The sequence below is a fragment of the Myxocyprinus asiaticus genome, chromosome 19 (genome assembly GCF_019703515.2).
Source record: "Myxocyprinus asiaticus isolate MX2 ecotype Aquarium Trade chromosome 19, UBuf_Myxa_2, whole genome shotgun sequence".
Taxonomy (NCBI): Eukaryota; Metazoa; Chordata; class Actinopteri; order Cypriniformes; family Catostomidae; genus Myxocyprinus; species Myxocyprinus asiaticus.
Window position 1 is genome coordinate 20,123,369 of NC_059362.1, and position 22,477 is coordinate 20,145,845.

At 37.7% G+C, this 22,477-nt stretch overlaps 2 protein-coding genes across 4 annotated transcripts; one reads left to right on the forward strand and one right to left on the reverse strand.

The window, feature by feature from the left end:
* Positions 1-279: 279 nt before the first annotated feature.
* LOC127409820 (nucleoside diphosphate kinase 6) lies at positions 280-8,838 on the forward strand. Of its 2 annotated transcripts, XM_051644661.1 has the most exons (6): positions 280-789; positions 1,363-1,462; positions 3,387-3,426; positions 7,029-7,189; positions 7,902-7,992; positions 8,329-8,838. In XM_051644661.1, exons 1-6 carry the CDS (start codon positions 712-714, stop codon positions 8,342-8,344), a joined length of 486 nt encoding a protein of 161 aa, XP_051500621.1. In that variant the 5' UTR covers positions 280-711; the 3' UTR covers positions 8,345-8,838. The 2 variants fall into 2 exon arrangements, with proteins under 2 accessions (XP_051500621.1, XP_051500620.1); XM_051644660.1 differs by lacking the exon at positions 8,329-8,838 and having other exon boundaries at positions 288-789; positions 7,902-8,235.
* A 184-nt stretch (positions 8,839-9,022) lies between these two features.
* Positions 9,023-13,312, reverse strand: baalcb (BAALC binder of MAP3K1 and KLF4 b). Of its 2 annotated transcripts, XM_051644657.1 has the most exons (4): positions 12,774-13,312; positions 11,667-12,123; positions 10,850-11,037; positions 9,023-9,520 (listed from the first exon to the last, which is right to left on the reverse strand). In XM_051644657.1, the coding sequence occupies exons 2-4, from the start codon at positions 11,848-11,850 to the stop codon at positions 9,344-9,346; spliced, it is 549 nt and encodes a 182-aa protein (XP_051500617.1). In that variant the 5' UTR covers positions 11,851-12,123; positions 12,774-13,312; the 3' UTR covers positions 9,023-9,343. The 2 variants fall into 2 exon arrangements, with proteins under 2 accessions (XP_051500617.1, XP_051500618.1); XM_051644658.1 differs by lacking the exon at positions 12,774-13,312 and having other exon boundaries at positions 11,667-12,254.
* Between the last annotated feature and the right edge of the window lie 9,165 nt (positions 13,313-22,477).

The window sequence follows — 22,477 nt, forward strand, 5'->3', positions numbered from 1 at the left end:
AACAGACTTCGACAAAGGGGAAACATAGGGGGAGCTGACTTTGACAGAACAACAGCATGTGCCAGTGGCACCAAAATATAAGATGCCATACCACTAAATGTTAATACTCCCTCTCACTAAACAAATGAAAAACTATTTTAAAGGCATTAGAAGTGCATTTATTCCCTTGTTAAACTGTCCCTAAATACCTAGACATAAACAAACATCTTGAGATTTGTTTTATTATAATTAACCAATATTAGCTGCATAATGAAATGTTGGTTATATGAAATATGTATTTACTACAAACTACAAAGTATGAGCGGGATGAGTTTCGCGCTCTGTTACTTCCTATGTTTACAACAGAACAAGATGGCGGCGCCCACACAACTCAACTGACAGTGCGGAGCGCGGACGGGTTATAAACCGAGTTTAGCTATATGTTTTTCTTGATAAATGATTTGAAAGCATATTTAAACAGCAGATGGTCTATCGGATGTCATTGCAGTATATATCTTACAGTGTATCGATTAAATTGCCTTTTTGCATCATTGATGCTCTCAAATATTCATGAGGACTCGTATGTTTTACACCTGCTGGTTTCTAGTAAACGAATCATCTGATGGCACTGGAGACAAAATACCGGAGAATATAAAACCATTAATCCGCTACACTTTTAGTAGCTAGCGACCAGCGTTGAAAACAGTACTGAATATTGTAGCAAGCACAGACATGCGATGCGCGAAGGCGCTGCAGCTCACCCTTGCGGTCATCAAACCAGATGCTGTGGCTCACCCTCTCATTTTGGAGGTGAGATGATATGGAGTTTTAATGTCATGTTTCTGAAATATTAAGATCAAATAAGTATCCGGCTGAAAGTTCCCTGAACAAGCATAAAAATAAAATAAAATAAAAAATGTCCCACTAATTTATGAAGGCTTAGAGCTTCATAATTATTTGTCTGCACTATTAAAATGAGTAGGTGTCTTTCCTCATTCCCTTGTCTGTAGCTTCAAAGAGATAAAAGTGCATTTAATTAGCACCAATTTCCTTGTTCCACCCGGTTTGAAAACTGGAGCACAGACTGCTTTAATTTATACCAGTGGATTCAAAATTGAAATGTCTAAATGTTTGTGGCTTCACTAGAGTGAGATTTGCTTTCATCACTCAGCCTTTACATGTTTCCTTTTGGAACATTATAGGCTAACTCTATTTAACTTTTTTTTCTAATTCAAAGATCTTTTGCCATCTCTGCATTGAGGGAAAAGATAGATGAAATGAAAAGAGCAAAAGGCAGCCACTAACACAGAAACAACAAGGTCATGATTTAGAGGGCCATTTGGACATTGAAACATTTGTATTTGTTGTTACTTATCATTGCAGGCACTTCATCAGAAGATTCTAGAAAACTTCATTATTATCAGAAAGAAAGATCTGGTGTGGAGAAGAGAAGATTCAGAAAAGTTTTATGCTGAACATGCAGGTAGAAAAGGATATTCTCAACAAAAAACACAGTATATTCATATACATATATATATATATATATATATATATATATATATATATATATATATATATATATATATATATACACACACACAATTGTGCTCAAAAGTTTGCATACCCTTGGAGAATTGGTAATATATGTACCATTTTGGAAGAAAACATGAGTGAGCAGGCAAAACATATTTCTTTTTTTTCTTATGGGATTCATATTCAACTGTAGGTTATAACAGAATGGCACAATCATAAAACAAAACATGGCAACAAAGAAAAAAATGAAATGACCCCTGTTCAAAAGTCTGCATACCCTTAGTTCTTAATACTGTGTATTGCCCCCTTGCTTTCGTGCAGAAGAATGCAAATTGTCTGCCAGTATTTTCTGATAACATGCTGCATTCATCTTGCCATCAATTTTCACAAGATTCCCCGTGCCTTTAGAGCTCACACACCCCTAAAACATCAGTGAGCCACCACCATGCTTCACAGTGGGGATGGTATTCTTTTCACTATAGGCCTTGTTGACCCCTCTCCAAACATAGCGCTTATGTTTGTGACCATAAAGCTCTATTTTGGTCTCATCACTCCAAATTACAGTGTGCCAGAAGCTGTGAGGCGTGTCAAGGTGTTGTCGGGCATATTGTAAATGGGCTTTTTTGTGGCATTGGCGCAGTAAAGGCTTCTTTCTGGCAACTCGACCATGCAGCTTATTTTTGTTCAAGTATCGTCGTATTGTGCTCCTGAAACAACAACACCGTCTTTTTCCAGAGCAGCCTGTATTTCTCCTGAGGTTACCTGTGGGTTTATCTTTGTATCCCGAACAATTCTTCTGGCAGTTGTGGCTGAAATCTTTCTTGGTCTACCTGACCTTGGCTTGGTATCAAGAGATCTCCGAATTTTCCACTTCTTAATAAGTGATTGAACAGTACTGACTGGCATTTTCAAGGCTTTGGATATCTTTTTATATCCTTTTCCATCTTTATAAAGTTCCATTACCTTGTTACGCAGGTCTTTTGACAGTTCTTTTCTGCTCCCCATGGCTCAGTATCTAGCCTGCTCAGTGCATCCACGTGAAAGCTAACAAACTCATTGACTATTTATACACAGACACTAATTGCAATTTAAAAACCACAGATGTGGGAAATTAACCTTTAATTGCCATTTAAACCTGTGTGTGTCACCTTGTGTGTCTGTAACAAGGCCAAACATTCAAGGGTTTGTAAACTTTTGATCAGGGCCATTTGGGTGATTTCTGTTATCATTATGATTTAAAAAGGAGCCAAACAACTATGTGATAATAAATGGCTTCATATAATTGCTATTCTTAAATAAAAATGCATGATCAGTCATATTTTCAAAATTAATGCCAAAATTGCAAACTTCTGAGCACAACTGTATATATATATATATATATATATTAATAGATATTAATATAGAGATTCTTATAGAGAAATTGTTCAGACCTACAGTGGTTTAAAACATGGTTATAGCTCAGCTTCCATTACCCAAAGTTATATGAATGGAAATGGTCTCTTTTTGTAACAGATTGAGGTGGAATGGTTAAGTACATTTGTGGGTGTGTGTCTGTGTGATATGTGATTTTAAACAGGATGAGCCATAGCAAAGGCTTCTCACAACCTGGAGTTATAATGTTGAGACAGCATGTGGAGAGAACATGTTAATCAGTCTCAGCTTATCATATACTTGCCTCCAGGGAAAAACAAAACAGCTGTCATGCATCGATATGTGGGTGTTATCTATTCCAAACTCTGCCAAGACCTAGCAGATTGCAGCTAAAAGCTCTCGCATAAACCGCACAATCACCCTTGTTGGATTATTTCTTGTGGATACAATGTAAAAATCAAAACACACATTTACCAGTTTATCTTCTTGTTTTTATTTTTCAGGGCGTTTTTTCTATCAAAGACTGGTTGAATTCATGTCAAGGTAAATGTTTCATCCATCAATATTCCTCAATTCTTTTCACAATATAATTGCTGCCCCACAAAGTGCCTTCATTGCAAGTTTAAGTTCTATGCTTTTATAATTATTATGCATGCAGCTTTTATGACATCAAACTAATTGAGAGGTTGCAAGGAATATTTGTTCTTTTAAAAATGAATTTTTCACACTGCAGGACTGAAAGAAAACTGTGAAAAATAAAAGAAATGGTTATCAGTTACAGGACCTAAAATATACACTTTCCTGTATACATTCATATCAATTTGAACCTTAAATCTTTTTTCAAGGATATGTATAGGTTTGTGGACTTGTATTTACACTGATGAGCCAAAACATTATGACCACCTGCCTAATATGCTGTTGGTCCTCCACGTGCTGCCAAAACAGCATGACCCACCAAGGCATGGACTCTACAAGACCCCTGAAGGTGTCCTGTGGTATCTGGCACCAAGACATTACCTGCAGATCCTTCAAGACCTATGAGTTACGGGGTGCAGCCGCTTTGGATCGGACTTTTTGGTTTAGTACATCCCACAGATGCTCAATTGGATTGAGATTTGGGGAACTTAGAGGCCAGGGCAACACCTTGAACTCTTCATCATGTTCCTCAAACCATTCCCGAACATTGTGTGCAGTTTGGCAGGGTGCATTATCCTGTTGAAAGAGGCCACTGCAATCAGGGAATACCATTGCCATGAAGGGGTGTAACTGGTCTGCAACGATGTTTAGGTAGGTGGCACATGTCAAATTGATGTCCACATGAATGGTCGGACCCAGCATTTCACAGCAGAACATTGCCTGAGCATCATAATCCATCCATCGGCTTGTCATCTTCCCACAGTGCATCCTGGTGCCATCACTTCACCAGGTAAACGGCACACACGTACGTGGCTGTTCACGTGATGTAAAAGAAAACGGGACCAGGCGACCTTCTTCCAATGCTCCAAGGTCCAGTTCCGACACTCGCGTGCCCATTGTAGGCACTTAAGGTGGTAGACAGGAGTCATCATGGGCACTCTGACCAGTCTGCTGCTACACAGTCCCATACGCATCAGGGTGCGTATCGGACCACTGTCAGTAGGTACTCACCACTGCTGACTGAGAGCACCCAATAAGTCTTGCCGTTTCAGAGATGCTCTGACCAAGTTGTCTGGCCATAACAATTTGGCCCTTGTCAAAGTCGCTCAGGTCTTTATTCCTGCCCATTTCTCCTGCATTCAAAATGTTGACTATGGGAACTGATTGTTCGCTTACCATCTAATCTGATATGTGGCCTTGTTAGGAGATGATCAACGTTATTCGCTTCACCTGTGAGTGGTCATAATGTTTTGGCTCATTGGTGTATATGTATTGCTGCATTAATTTGAGCTGATTCTCTTCTAACTCATTGTAATAGATCATGAAGAGCAAATATTAGGAGATTAAATCAGTGAATATTACACTGATTCAACTCACACTGTGTTACTGAGATGTTAAAGTGAGAAGCACGTCATACAGCTGTTGAGAATGTGAGCTCAGCTACACACAAACTCTTCATGCAGATGTTGCCTAAATAAAACCTTGATGGTTAGCAGTATTAGCAGTAGAACTTGGCAAAACATTACCAAATTATGGTCAAGAAGACCATGATATTTGTTTATGATATCGCAGTTCAAATCGCAATCGTAATATTTTTCAAAATAATTGCAAAATTACTTTTTGTCCAAAAAGTGCTACCCTACTCTTTGGCAATGACCTCAACCAATCCCATCTGTTAGTTAGAGGGTATTTATGTTCAGTTAATGTATTGTGTGATCCACTTGTCTCAGGTCGCAACACTTCATTTGCTTTTAGGTCACGGTTTTACTGTTCCATAACGTTATTTTTTTATTTTATTTTATTTTATCCATTCAGTAGCAGATTATGCTGCAAGACCCACATCATGTTAAGAAGCTATTCCTGAAGTTCCTGGTAGTACTACTGGGAAGATGAACAAATGATGTGAAATTTCTTTGAATTGTTTTTTAAATTTATTTGACTGACTTTGGATTTATGGAGGTCAAAGTCTATATCAAAGGTTAACCCTGTAACCACAATTTTTCAGAAGGTTTCAAGAATCAATTTGATTTAATTAAACCCTATGTAGAACTGATTATCCAGCAGGTTCAAAGACATTTTTCAATGCACACAGTGAGTGCGTTTACAAGCACACCAATACACTGATAACTGTCAAAAATCCAACAACACAAGAAAACCTTTTATATGAGATTTAAAATCACTAGATTGTTCTCTGCTTTTGATGCCAAACATAAACAGGCATGCACATAACACTTGCTCACATTGGACAAGGCGGTAAGAATGGCGGCAAAGGTGTTTACATGCAGCGCACAATCTACTTGTGTTGATTGGGTTATGCTTAAACCATTTATTTCCTTACCTCCCGATAAAGAAAATCTGTGTAAGGCGTTTACATGACCTTACACATTTTCGGCGTACGAAGTGTAATAATGTGTAAAGGTGCGGTCACACTACACTTCGCCCTCCATTCACTCCCATTCAAACGCATCTGAACATGGGAGATCGGAAATGCAAACTTGTGCGAAGAAATTTCACATTCCGTTGATAATAAAAGTTCAAGTTTAGTGAACTCTGACCTGTGAATCCAGATGATAAGACGTGTGACCTATAGAAGATCCATACGTCACACACTGACCTCTTGGCTCAATACAAAGAATACATATTTCAAAGATGCATGTTTTTATTGTTGCAGGAAAGTGAATTGATGGTATATTTTAAAATGTTTAATATATTATTTGCTATTTGTGATTTATTATTATTAAAACTAGATGCCCTCGTGCGTGAAATCTTAACCGGTCTAGCATGACCTGTAAACAAGCTTGATTGACCACTAATCTTAATATTGAAACCCCTCAATGTGGAGGTTATGGCCCTGCTGTTACCACTACATACGCCTCCCTTTAAGGGAATAAATAATGCAGATATATAATATCTCATCTCTGGAGAGGGGACATCAGTGCTCGTTGTAAATGTAGCGGGTGGTCCAGTTAAGACCGATGTTGCCATGGCACCCTATTATCAGGCTGTCTTTGTCTGTGGAAGATGAAACATTAGTGTAGTGCCTGAACTGACCTGTGCTTATTTTAATCTACTTAAGATTCATTTACAAATAAGTAACTGATTATTCCAGCCTTTAATATCATTTGGCAATGCCTTAATTTTATTTTTACGTTTTTTTTTTTTTTTTGGTCCAGACTTGTATGTGCAGTACTAATCACATTTGAACATATAGATATGCTTACAGATGGTTCTTAGGGTTAGTTCACCCAAAAATGAAAATTCTGTAATTTACTCACCCTCATGTAAGGTGTCACATTCTGTCATTCTGCCCCAACATCTCCTTTTGTGTTCTACGGAAGAAAGACTGTGTTTGGATTGACATGAGTGTGAATAAATGATGGCAGTATTTTGGGTGAACTATTACCTATTAACTACTACCTTGATGTTCTGCATCCATCTAGTGGAGACATGATGTTTTTGTAGCTTCCTCTGTGTTGTGTTATTCACATTTAGTCATATCTCCACAACAGTGGCCCAATGAGAGCTTACATCCTGGCTAGGGAAGATGCTATCGCCTACTGGAGAGGGATGATGGGCCCCACAAAAGTGTTTAGAGCACATTTCACGTCACCAAACACCCTCCGTGGCCAGTATGGGCTCACTGATACCAGAAACACCACCCATGGTTCAGGTACAACAATGATCTCTGTTAATGTCGATTATTCAGATCTGGCTAAACAGACTAGGACAACTAAATTATTAAATAGTTGGAATAAATGTTTGGAATTCTCTACCAAAGGCCTTATGAATGCTCATTTAGTGTTTTAGAATATTTTTAGCATATATTCACAAACTCGCAAAGAATTTTAACAACCTAATCACACACTTTATGCATCATGTTTAAATGAAATAAACACATAAATAAGCTTTTGAAAGGTCAGTGTTTATTAGTGTAAACAGATTGCAATATATCAATAGGAGACTATTTTTATGTAGAAGTAAATATAATTTCAGATTTTTTTGTTATACTAATATTTGTACTTAAGAAATGCTGATTAATGACTAGGGGGCAGTTCACACCAAATATTTTCAATTTTTTCCCTGTGTAAGCATGAGCTAGATGGACAACTTTGACCGTTGTGCCACCTCTCACGTTTTTTAGACACCGTTTGTAGTTAAAAATAGAACTGATAAAAACATCTCGAGACAACTGCATTCTGCTGTATTCGTGGCACTGCGTCTAGCTTTTTTAGTGTAAGGACACATTCAGTCTGAACAGCCCCTAACTAGGTTATTTTCATTTCTGTCCCTCTATACTCTTAATTATGAAAATTCTAAATGTATCTTTAAGTCTTACATTTTTTTAAATGCCCATGCACTCTCTTTAATACTCTCTCTTACAGATTCCATTGAGTCAGCCAAGAGAGAGATTACGTTTTTCTTCCCAGAATTCGCTGCTGATGAGTGGATGGAGAGGGAGGAGCCAGGCTTTAGGTTAGGACTTATTGAATATAATGAGCAGAGCAAAATTCATACTCTACGAGAAACAAGATGAACAAACCTGCAGTGATTTATGGGCTGGTGGATCCTTAGATATCAATGCTACATTAACATGACTCACACTTTCACCAGTTTTCTGCATGTTAATTATTTGGGTTTGTTACTCTCTTGTGAGAGCATACACATGACTATCAAACGTCAACACTGCCCCTTTGCCAATAAATACAGTTATATTTATTAGTATGTGTTTCATTTGTATGTATTACAAATAAATATGCTCTAGCTTTGCAGGAGACGTTAATAAATGTTTTTTTCCTCTACATATTTCAGGCACATTCTTTTGTGACTGGAGTAATATAGAAAAGGAGGGGCCAGACTCTGACAAACAGCCTCAATAAATATTTAATAATTCTGAATTAAACAGCATTTTTCCAGTCAGTAAAGCAGTGATGTTTGGTGACAATAGTATTGGAATAACACAACAGAGCTTCCTATACTTATATGCTACTTTGCGGAAACTGTAATTAGGTTTTGAACAGATGTTTTCCCTGTTGTCACAATAATCATTTTGGCATACCACTCCCAATCATCTCCCTCTAAGATGATCAGACACAGTTGTTTTAAAGTTAAAAAATAATGTCAACTTGCTGTACTTAGTGTAAGTTTTTGAAGCACTTGTATCCCACAATAAAAAGAAAAACAAATAACTGTTGCAAGGCAACTGTAGTGTGGGAATAAGATTAGTGTAAGGGATGTACAAAAGAGCCCTGTTTTTAATACAATATCACAATGTTTAGAAGGCAAAATAAAATAAATCAAGCATTAAATCAACTTAAATCAACCTGTTTTTTTAAGGGGGTAAACACTTTTTACCCCCTTAAATATTTATTTAAGGTATTTCTTCAAAGTATTTAAATATATTTGTTACAATTTACACCAGATCAATGAATAGGCCTTCAGGTGTCCACCTCCTGATTGTCCATCCCGATCTATCCTGTGCTTTGAGTGTCTGTACTGTAGGTTCATTTACTAAGATTTGTTTTGTAGATGAAAAATACAAATAAAAAATGAAACAAACAACATTACAACAAAGACATTTTAGATGAAAGTGGTACATAAAAATAGATATTATTTAAACAATCTAATGTCTCCTGTAATTTACGGATGAAGCAGATAATGCATTGACCCTTGAAACCGTTAATCACAGCACTGTTGTACTTCATTCAGGTCATCCCTGATTTTTACTTCTTTGGTCTGTGACATCTTAACCAAAGCTTTTAAGAAATCCAAGATACAATCTTTTTCTGGCAAACAAACAGTTTTCATGAGATCTTGTGTAACCATCTTATTGTGGCACTGAGTCAACCGCTGCATCCATCAGAGCCTCCATTGGTTTCATGACCTCATAGGTGGTTTGGGAGGTCTCCTTGATCTTACCACTCTTAGTATCCACCTGCCGGATACTTTGAGTCACAGTGATGGTCACCTGCTTGGTGGACATCCTGTTGTCCTGCCATTTGGTCTAATGAAGAAGACATTGAATGATTTGGATATGATCAAACATAATTGTTGCCAAATTGTTTTTACATCTTATTAAAGAAATAGTTCAACCAAAAATAAAAATTCTGTCATCATTTACTCATGCTCATATTGTCCATAACATTGTTTCATTGTGATTTAAAAAACAAAAAACAAATTCTGTTTAAAGCTGAATTGTGTAATTTCTGCTCCACCGAACAGAATTGCAAAAATAAACTTTTGTTTTCAAACAGTTTTCTGAATGTGTAATCCCCATCTGCTGTTGATCGAACAAACAGATAGCCCTGCCCCCAACTACTGCCAATGGTTGAGACAATGTAATTGTGTCAGTATGGAAGTAGTCTCGCGTTGCCACACCATTGACTAAAACGGCAATTGAAGCTGCTGGATCTATAGCAGCTTCAATTGGCCAAGAGCTGCCTAGTTAGTCAAGAAAAGCCCTCTAACTGACATGTAAAGCAATAAATCACAATTGGTTTAGTCAACACGTGCCACTTAGGGGTGGGGTTATCAGAGATATCTTATTCCATAATAACAGACCTTCATGGGGAAAGATATAATTGATATAATGGTGTGCAAGTCTCTGCAAGCGATTGCAACAGAAAAATAGCGGAAAATATATAGAGAGTCTAAGTACAGAAAACCTCATCACAGAGAATTTTACAGACATAACTAAGTAAACAAAGCCAAATATGCAGCTCTGCTCATGGATATTTGCTTTACTTTCTGCTCCGTACCTTAAACAAAAAATGATTTAAAGATATTCAGAGTTATGTCACTAACCTGGCAAACTTGGACAAATACGGTGATATTTCGCCCTGAAATAAGCACTCACTCTATCAATGCGGAACATTGTGAACACATTTGTTTCCAGGCGGATTGATAAAATGTCCTGTGTGTTTCTACTCACGAAAGTCCATCAAACCAGCCAATCAGATTTGCACTGAGTGGTTCAAGAAGCATTTTCCAGTTTTGTGTGCTAAGTGCATCAGACGGTTAGTGCACAGACTGTGCGCAGTCCTTGGGCGTGCCGTCTGAAGCTGAGACTAGTATGGATGGGTCGCTCAAAACAAACAGAGGAATTTTTAAAGTGCCACAAAGACACAGTGTTTACAGTTTTTGAGAAAATGTACCTACAAGTGGCTTACCTACAGTTGTCTCGTGAATAAGATAAAGTACTTTAACACAGAAAAAATAACACTTCAGCTTTAAATGACAAAATATACAGCATATTTCATTTAGATGACAGTGGCTTGTTCAGATATACTGTGTGCACCAAATAAAACCAATACATTTTATTAAAGACTCTTACTATTTCTTCAGTTCGCAACACACTTCTCCTCTGCACTGTGGTACCAAAAGTGGACAACACCTGCTCTTGGGATGAGAGTATTGCTGGTGTGGTTCCAGATGTAACGTCATTCAGGCCCATCTCAGACATGGCAGAACACACTTTCAGATATGCCTGAGCTGGAGATGGCAGGCCATCATCAAAGAGATCTTCAAGAGTGAGAAAGAGAATTTGTTAATTATCTAAGAAATGTATGTAATGGTGATCATTTCATACATACTCCACATTTAAATGGCTGGGATTACATAAAACCACTAGTTACATTTAAAGAAAAACCTTACTATTGACATCAACACACTAACTGTGCATCTTGCTAACAGGGTCGGAAATCTTGAAACAAATCATGTGCTGTGAAATAACTCTACTATTCTTGTCTATCTGTGTAGATAATCTGCTATCAATTTAACATAATATTATCATTTAGGCCTACTCGGTGAGCTGCCTTGCCCCAAGTGTAACAATTCTCCATGAAGAGATAAGGAGCACTTATTCTGTTCAGCCTTGCTCATATTATTGTACTAAAGTATGGAAGGGATTTAACCATCTCCATGACAACAAGAGGCCTACTGAAAAGAACTGCTCACCGACAGCACAACAGCTCACAACACTTCTGTCTTCTTCTAGGAAGGTAAATATCCTTTTGACAGGCTTTGGGGGTTAAACTGGGATTCGAGGACTAACGCCAAATGAGGTGATATTTAAATAAATAGGTGCGAAGACAAAGGACTGATTTGTGTCATTTCAAAGGCTTTTAAAAACTGGAAATCTCCATTCTCACCGGGGTTGGTAGTTTTCTGTGATGGAAAGCCCACCTCGGAAGAGTTTTCTGAGGAAATGCTCTGGATGGAGGACAGAGGTATGTCAGTATCTGTGCTGGTCAGCCAAGTGGACTCTGTCTCCTTGGTCCAGCTCTCCATGTATCTTGGCTCCAACACATCTGTCCTAGAGCCGCCACAACCCATGATTTCAATGCCAAACCCAAATCTACACAGCCTTGGATTCCAGGTCCATTAGGACACCTCCCAATTGGCGAAAGAAAACGTCCGTTTTCTAGCAGTTGACTAAATGTTTTTCTTATATCATGTTACATCTTCTTTCTAGCCATACATGCTATCACTATTTCGTATCAACAGGTCATATCTTAAAATCATTTCGTAGTCATGTTAAGGATTTGTAGGCTTCCAGTGGTCAAGTGTCAGATCATTTAAACATGGAGATTGAATCTGGGACCGATTCTGTGGAAGAGACATAATACAATACTTGTCAATTGAAACGGTCCTGAGGATGCTTATACTTACTGGGACTTATTAAGTAGCCTAGCAATTAAATGATTTTTGTCTCTTAATGCTGTTACATTATTGTTACATTATTGGCATAAAACCACTTAAGAATCAAACATATTGTTCATAAACGAAATGGATGGTGGAATAATGGCTGATCCGTTTTTAATTTTAATTTCTCTCGGATAGAGACATCTAAATCCACACGTGACGCAAACAATTAGAGTTTAAGATAAGGTGCCTACAGATTATACTTACAATTGATTCTTACCTCAAGTTATGTACAATAAACTGTTAATCCTTACATTCAATCGTGATTTAATCGAGTGATACAGCTCGACGTAAGGATTTGTAGCGTTAATTCAATGCATCTCGTGCGATATTTACAGTGTCAGTGAGCGGACGCTGTTCATATTCAGCTATTGAGGAATGATAATATAATGTACAGACACATTCATTACGCTAATGTACAGTTAGAGCAATAAGTTCAGTCATTCAAAAAAGGCTAATGGCATTTTACGCGATAAAGAATTGACGTTAAATGATGGAAAAAGAGTCGAGCAGATTTCTGAATGTAGCGTGAATATAGCATGTCTCGCACTCACCATTATCCTGCTTTTTTGAAGACATCATTTCCAAGATTCGCAGAGGAGCTGTACAGCGACGAGAAAACCAAACATTGAGTGACGACACTCCCTCATCATCCGTTCTCATTGTCTCTGTCTTTTTTCTATCCCGTTCTATCTCTTGAATGATGATGACAGGTGCAGCAATCTAAACACCCATGTGCGTAATACGTTGTGCACTATTTTCGGATCCGTTTTTCTTTTCGGATCTCGACTAATTGCCTTCTAAATGCACTTGATGCATGATAAAAAAAGACCTTTCTTTGTTAACCTGAGCAATCCCTAAAACCGGCAACCTGCACCACAAGATCCATACTCTTCAGTTTCTTATTGGGGGGTATGAGAGAGTTTCTCACCCAATTTTTCATCATTTATCATAGTTGGGCCTGTTTTGGTTCTGACTTGGTTAAAATTGTCTGTGCTTGTTAAGTCAGCCTGACCTAAAACCAACATGGCCGCCCGTGGTGCAGGACATGCCAACTTTGTGATAATTAATTATATGTTAATCTTACTTTTCTTCAGTAAAAAACAAACAAACAATAAAACTGCTAATATTAATTGCGAACATTTTCTTAAGATTCGGAAGTCATATGTTCTTCATGCTTTTATTTAGCACATTTTGAAGTGTGCATATCCTCTTGTTGGCAGATTAAGGGAAGAAAAAGGTTAATCCACAATATTACACATACATATTTATTACACTTACACATGTCATACATGTAACCTTAAAGCTAAACTTTAACCTTATGAAGACAAGGTCAGGGGTCCTGGGTAGCTCAGTGAGTAAAGCCACTGACTAACACCCCTGGAGTCGTGAGTTCAAATCCAGAGCATGCTGAGTGACTCCAGCCAGGTCTTCGGCCTGGTGGCTAGGGAAGGTAGAGTCACAAGGGGTAACCTCCTTGTGGTCACTATAATGTGATTCTCACTTTCGGTGGAGGATGTGGTGATTTATGTGTGGATGCCACAGAGAATAATGTAAAGCCTCAACACACACTATGTTTCCACCATAATGCACTCAGAAAGTGCTAAAATGTGTGGATTAACAGGAATGCAACTGAGATTCATCCTCCACCACCCAGATTGAGGTGAGTCACTATGCCACCATGAGGACCTAGAGCACATTGGGAATTGTGCATGTCAAATTGGGGAGAAAAAAAGAAACAAAAAAAAAAAAAGAAGGCAACAGCAGTAAAGTGTTCATTTATTGATCACCCTAATCATTCTTTTTTTCAATCTTTTGCATTTTTCACTCTAAATCAGTATACCGCTGATATACCTAGCAACTTCATTGCTGTTGATTTTATGGTCATTAATTTATGTTCATTTTATACTCATTTTATGTTGATTTTATGATTTTATGACCAATTAATGTTCGTAATATTTCTGTTGTTTTATGCACTTAAAATTATCTTGATATCTCAGTGTTTTTAATTATAAACTCTGGCCATGCACTGTCATTGCTATTAGATTTAATTTTCATTCATGTAATGTTTAATGCTCTTTTTAAAAATGTATTTTTGTTTGTAATAAATAATGGAATACATTTTTTTTTCTTATTATACTTTTACATTAAAAGTATACAAGGTTATCCTACTCAAATGCATGTGACATCAAATAAAATAGAATTAGTTTGAAAGTAATCCAAAAGTAATCAGATTATATTACCCTAAAGATTAGATTAGATTACTGATTGCATTTTTTCATCATGGAATTTGTAATCAGTTGGTGTGGCTATCATTATGAGGACTCTCCATAGACATAATGATTTTTATACTGTACGAACTATAGATTCTATCCCCTAACTCTACCCCTAAACCTAACCCTCACAAAAAACATTCTGCATTTTTACATTTTCAATAAAACATAATTTAGTATGTTTTTTAAGCGATTTGAATTATGGGGACACTAGAAATGTCCTCATAAACCACATTTATAGCATAATACCCTTGTAATTACCAGTTTGTATCCTAAAAATGTTTTCCTCGTAAACCACCCAAATGTTATGTTTTAAAATAAGGGGTAGTCAGAAACTCATAATTTTTTGTATCAAATATAAAGAAATATTGATGACCTTTACTTTTTTGTACCTTAATAGGGCAACGTATCCTGGGAGATCCAACTCATAAAATCCAAAATATATAAAAAATATCAAAAATTCATTTGGATATGTTTTACTTAAGTCCAAATGATATAAAAAGTGACATGAAAACTTTTTTTGCCAATCATTTTCCACTCTTGCCTGTTTTAGGGTTAATGTCATAGATATGTGATGTTCCTTTCCTACTGAGGAGACTGAAGACATTATATCATTGTGAATTTGTAACTGAACTCACGATAATACTAGCTTAACGAAGCATTCTGTAAAATACAGTAAACAGCTGTTTGCATTGGCTGTTACTGTACAGCAAGGTGATTCCTTAAATTTGGCTGAAAATGTGCTCTAAATTTGATTTTGATTTATGACAGATCTTATGATAGGTAAGACTAATGTGCAATATTTCTTCAACTATCCATAACCATCCTCACTTGGCTTTGGTAGCATGATGGTAGCCTACAGCTTAGGTCCAATTAGATTGCTTATACTAATATGCCCAATCTCTCAAAATCGCAAAATATGAGAAAGCTAAATTAAACTTTTAAAGGGATAGTTCACCCAAAAATGAAAATTCTCTCATCATTTACTAACCCTCATGCCATCCCAGATGTAAATGACTTTATTTCTTTTGCAGAACAAAAACAACGATTTTTAGAAGAATATCTCAGCTCTATTGTTCCTTGCAATTTAAAAAGAAGAAAGAAATATGTAAATGATGAGAGAATGTTAATTTTTTGGGCGAACTATCCCTTTAAGCCATTAAATATTTTAGCCATCAAATACCATTATTTATAAAATCAAATTCGAAATACAACAAAAAACAAATGGCTGGATGAAGTTTCTACTTCTATGTAAATTGCTATAGTAGCCTACTTTAAAGGGAAAGTGGTTCAAGGACTGCAGCCAGAATCAAAGGAGCTGCGATCCTCAAAGCCTTTGTCAAAAGTATGTCATGTGCTGCAGATGACATTTTCAGGCATGCTTCATGTAATCTTTCTGTATGTGAGAGCACTTTAGAAAATGTGTCATCAAAAGGTGAACACCAAAAGGACAGAAAACCCTTTATTACAATGCACCAGTGAGTTCATCCACAGATTAATTTAAGTAATGTGCACTCTCTGTTCATTATGCCCATCCTGAGAATTCATTTCAACTTGAATTTGTGTCTTTGTCAGTTACATCATCAATGACCAACTGAGCAAAGCACAATAGTTAATATAGTGACAAGTTATTGTTCTCTGGAGAATTTGGCTGAAATCGTTACATTGAGAGATTCTGGACAGAATCAAATGTCGAAATTAGCCCAGAAATTTGCAGACCCAACATGAGTGATCTGACATGATAAATGGAATCTTATACAGTATGCACTGACACTTCATTCTTACTTACCAAGCAATATCTGCCAAAGTTGCTAGAGGAACAAAGGAACATGGTCCCTGTTTCTCTGTGATCATGCATAGGCTCTTATTTATCATAAACCCCTTTAGAATATAGCCCGTGGCAAAAGTGTGGAAGAGGGATATGTCCACAGAGAGAATAAAGAAAATGGCCAATATGTGTCAGAGACAGAAATTAAAGTTGAAGTATGTAACCTTTTCATTGTTAAAATACTTTCTTCTATCCCAGCTAATTATACAGAGACAACTATCAATAAGCAATTAATAGGTTAATTTTCTTGAAAACTATTAACACTGTCTCTGTGGTGCCCCCAGATAATTCATCTGGGTTTTGAAAATCTGTTTTATATATTGATCTATTATTAAATATGTATGTATTATATACATATATTTTATATTTTATAGTCCAATGGAAAATACTAAAATCAGCTCTGAAAACAATGAAATTGAAGGAAATACACTTCACATTAAGAGTATAATATATTGTAACATAGAGATTGGCCAATAATTTCAAATGTATTTCAGCATATTGTTTATTGTGAAATATCTTGTGCATTATTTACAGCTACTTTTGTATTTGATGTTGATTTTATAGTTCACAGTCACAATTGTTTAGACTTAGAATTTATTTCTATTAATTCAGTCAAATGAAGTATTTTACACAAATCAATGACATGCTTTTTTAAACATGGTTACAAAAACAAAATGCCCTCATAAAGGTATGAATGCCCATGAAAATTAGTTCCATTCAAATTCAGTGGGTTTCCACTCATTTAGACATGGCTCCAGCCTTGCCATTCACTGGTAGAATGGGTTCCTCTATTTTTATTAACAGCAGACTCTACTTGCCAAATTATCTTTAATTTGTTCATGTGCATTGCCCTGTAACTGCTTTCATTAAACTTGAAGACTCCCTCTCATAATGCCCTAAGCTCCACCGCAGTAATACAGTGCAATTTTTGTGTGCGATTTGTCGGTTCAAATGATTACAATGTTTTTTCATTCCCATTCCCATTCAAAGATCTTAAAGGTGCACTCAGTAATTTTTTCCTCATTAAAAAAGTTTTACTCCCAAAGAAATTAATAGTAATTTTGAAGCATATGTATAAAATCATGACGACTCAGATGAGATGAAGACTTCAGTCATATCAGTAACCTTATAAAAGCTGTTCACTTTCAAGTTGGTAACTTTGACACTGCGTCAGTAGCTGACACTGTGGGAGCTCCTCCCAAGGGCGGTGACTTGAAAACCTACACCATCAGCCCAATTTGATTGGATGGTGACGCATGGTGCTCCGACCTATACATAGGTCATCGCGGCCATATAAGCCGGAGCCCAGCACCACATCATCAGAATTTTCCTCTTTCAGGGTAACGTAGACATCTCTCATGCTCTGGAACCCTAAACCAACACTTCGCTGTTCTAATTTGCACCAGATCAAAGAGTGGAACTCCTTCTTCTCCCTGTGTTATCCAGCAAGAAAAGTGTATCCTTTTAACACTTCCATGTTGCAAGTTTGTTTACATTGTGTTGTTCTGACTATGTTAAACAAACCAAAAGAGCAGCATTTGCTGAAACACATCTTTTTAAAGACAATAATGTTTCGCAAGTGTTTTCCACCATGTTAGTGATATATTTCTTTGTCTGATGGGCACAGGCACTGTCTTTAAGGCTTGGGCTGAACTCACACTCAAGCAGTACTTGTGGGGTTTGATTGTGTCCACTGTGAATGCATGAAGCTCAGGACGCTGCACTCATGGCTCTCTTTCATTGAGAAAGTGAAGCCAGTCCCCCTCCTTCCTGCTTTCTTTCTGTACCTCCCGAAGGACCACACGAAGGAGGACTGTGAGAATGGGATATTGAGTAAAAGCCTTGCTTCAATTCAGTCCTTTCCTCCAACGTACCAGTGCGGGATGCACCAATTCTGAGCTCAGAAGTACAGAATCTCCTCACTAAAAATGCGATAGAGAGTGTACCGACAGGCGAAGAACAGAAAGGCTTTTACAGCTGTTATTTTCATATCACCAAAAAGAACGGTGGGTTTCGACCTATACTGGACTTTGGACCATTGATCATACAATGGAGCATTTGGGCCTCAGGGTCAATTGGAAAAGAGCATGTTGGTGCCCAGTCAGCAAGTTTTCTTCCTAGGGATGAAACTTAACTGGGTAGCCATATAGCCACATCTGACCAACATATACATTCACTCCACACTCTTACAATTGACAAGGCATTTAAACATGTGTTCAGACACGGAAAGCAGGAAGTAGGAGGCTTGGGTGGATGAAACAATACAGTTCTTACCACTCACACTCACAGCCACACACACAGGCCGCATGGCATCACCATCAGCACAATCATCTAAGGTAAAAGTCTGTAAATAGTGTATATATTTGTAAAATTCAATAAATGGGAACACAATCCAAACTTATCTATAACGACTGGACATTGGATTATGTGTGTGGGTGAAGAACACGTTTTGCACCCAAGCTGGCAGCTATAGTAGGAGATAGGACAATTAGGATAGCTGTTACTACAGCCAGCACAATGCAAAAATGCGTTTCCCCTCGTCCGCTTGCTACATCAAGTATTATGGGTATAAGGGAAGACAAGGAAACAGTAATACTACAATAGTTGTTCCAAAATGGCCCAACAGTCACTGGCATCAGGAGGTGGTAGAGCTGTTTGATGCTCAAGGTTTATGTCGCTGCTATAGCAGAATAACATTACCTGTTTAAGGGATTTGTCTGTAGGCAAACCTCTAGTCAGTCAATTCTGAGTGGTGCGAGACGACTGAGACCCTTTCACTTTGCTGCTGTCCTGGTCTGGGACTTAGCGCTGGTGTTGTACATGCTTACAGGTTCCACGTTTGAGCCACTAGAGGCGGTAAGCTTACGCATACTCTCTTTGAAGACTGTGCTGCAATTTGCTTTGGCAACAGTCAAATATGTAGGGGACCTTCAGGCCCTTTTCAGGTCAGTGACTCTTGCTTAGATCTGGCCCAGGCTTGTCAAAGGCCATTCTCAAGCCCAGGGAGGGTTATGTGCCCAAAGTGCTGGCAACCCCCTTTAGGGCCAGGTTGTTACCCTGCAGGCTGCATTCTCTCCTTCCTTTGAGTTGGATAAGACAAAGACACAACACATGCTTTGCCCTGTGAGATGGTTACGCATGTACGTTGACCAAACGATTCAGTTCAGGGTGTCTGAACAACTCTTTGTTTGCTTTTAATGCCGTTAAAAGAATTTGTCTCCAAGAAAAGAATTTCCCTCTGGGTCGCTTACGATTCGCAAGGCACACAACGTCCCATAGGTATTAAAGCTCATTCCACCAGGAGTATGGCCTCCTCCTGAGCATGGGAAAAGGGTGTGTCACTGGAAGACATATGATGGCTGCAGGTTGGGCTTCCCTAACACCTTTTCCAGGTTTTATAACCTGCATGCATCTTCCCACTCTTCCCAGATTTTCACTGAAGAAGAGGGTTGATTATCGAATGACTACTGACCATTTGGTTAGTGTCGTTGTATTGGGTGTTGAATCAAAGAATGTGTAAAAGTCTCTCTATTCCTACTAAGGTGGATGAGAGCATAAAAACAATGTTTTACTACCCCATTGACTAGTGTCATTGTACCAAATCCCTTGGCCAGGCAACTGCCCTGCTTTCCAAAAATACTTCTCACTAAGTGAGAACATGTATTGAGACTTTACCACTACCTGGTATGGCTAATGTCTCTGTCTTGGCATCAAGCTGTATGGTCTGTTGTTCCTTAACTTTCCTTCCTATATTTTCAATACAAAGGGGTGTTTGTAGCAATGCCTTTTACTACCCTGTTGGCCAATAGCACAGTGTTATGGTATATGGCTCACATAGCTTCAGCTAGTGATGCAGCATCAAAGGTGCTGACTTGAAAGGAAATGTCTCGGTTACTGATGTAACCGTGGTTCCCTGAAAGGAGGGAACGAGATGCTGCTTAGCTGTGCTGCACTACTGATTTCTCACTGTTAAGGGACCGAAAGATGCACTTTCCTCCCTTCAGTTGGAAAATCCTAATGGTGTGGCACTGGGCTCCAGTTTATATGTCCATGATGCATGCATAGGGCATAGTGATGGTATGGGGTTTCAAGGACACCGCCCCTGAGAGGAGCTCCCACAGCATCAGCTACTGACGCAGCATCTTGTTTCCTCCTTTCAGGGAACCAAGGTAACATCAGTAGCCGAGACATATTATTATACATGGAGAGGGTCCAATGACCAGTCAAATACTACTTGCTTAATCTCAGTAACCGCACTGATATTGGACACTTTCACTCATGGATTAAATTAATCATGGCTGACTGTGAATTGTGTATTTCTACAATGGCATAAATAACTAAAATATATTGTTTTTGAATGATGCTGCATCCATGCTTCTAGGTGTCTAAGTCTACGATGACATTTTCAAAAATGACTAAGTGCACCTTCAAGGCTGTTAAACTTAAAGTTGCCATGGTTCTACATTTAAGTCTATGTTAATGGAACCCCTGCTAAGCAGACCAGCATTCATTATTATTGAGCTAATGAAAAGAGAGAAAAGAGTTCAGTAGATAATGGTTATTAGTGTTTGAGTGTGTATCGTGTTTGCACTTTGATATGATTTGTTATAGTGTGTATAAAACAATTTCAAATACGAGTTTGACTATATATATGAGACTGATGGGCTTTCTAAGAGCAAGTTTAAAGTAGAAACCTACAGGATTAAAGTGTCTGATAAACATTTTAGAAGCTGCAGTATTGTAGTCTATATGTGTATATCAGCTCTTCGATTAGCATGTTTCCCCATGCCGAAAGAAACAAATGCCTGTATTTGCTTGAACACTGTGAACTAGATGCATCATAACAATGAATAATAAATGGCAATAAGGAAATTGGTTAAACACTGTAACATTCAACACTTAAAGAGGCCATAAAAAGCTGACAGCAAGCAATTTAATTGGGTTTTAATTTCACCGCACAGACAGTAAAACAGTAAGTGAACATACCAGTTAGTCCTTTAAAGGGGTAGCTTGCCCAAAAATAAAAATTCTGTCATTTACTTAGCCTTGTATCGTTCCAAACCTGTATGACTTTCTTTCTTCTGCAGAACACCAAAGGAGAAGTTTTGCAGGATGTATGAGCTGTTCTCTTCCATACAATGAAAGTGGATGGCGACCATGGGCTGTCAGTTTCCAAAAATGACAAAACAGCACCATAAAATCATTAAAAAAAAACTATTCCATATGACTTGTGCATTATTCAGGTCTCATGAACCCATATGATAGCTTTGTGTAGGAAAATACTTAAGTTTAAGCCATATTCCTTAAAAATCTTGTATGATGGTCACTATTCACTTTCATTGTATGGAAAAGAGCAGCTTGAACATTCAGTCAGATGGGTTTTGAAAGATATGAGTGTGAATGAAAGATGACAGAATTTTCATTTGTTATGATGTTACATTCTTTTCACCAGATGGGGGCAGTGCAGGCATTGTTTTGAGAAGGTCAGAATATTTTTTGTTCTCTAGCTTTGACAACAATATAATAATAGTATGCAGGAATAATTACTAGTAGTCCCAGGAACTTCTTTTGTTGCAAAGTATATTAGTTCCAGAAAATCACTATTCAAACTTACCTTTAAAACTCATATCAACAACCCACACACTTGCCCTATTGTATTTTATTCCTGACTTTTTGTTTTGCATTGTTTTATGTTTGTTGAAATCCCTCCAAATACAGCCCCTTCTTTTCAAAGCACATTCAGTGTGCTCAGTGCAATAATGCATATGACTTTGGAATGCATGAAAGGAAACATTTAGCTAAAGTAAAAAGAAGAACGCCATGCCAGTGGTACATTTTAAATCTCTTTTCTGTATCATTTGGCCAGAAATGTATTACTGACAATGACTTTTACCTTCTTTATATGCTGTGAGAGAAACTTTATTTACCCGTTCTGTATTTTGCTTTGTCAAGGTGACGGGATCCTTTTCTTTTTTGTCAGCTAAGATTCCCATCAAGACTGTTCTTGCTTCTCCTGGCAGAGACACCCTCCTCTGCTCTTCTGATCCCACAATTTTTCACTCAGTCGAGCCAAGCCCAGTCCACACAGCTCTGGAAGCTAAATCCACATCATCCATCATAGCCAGACCTGATGCAGTCGGCGCACACACATATACAG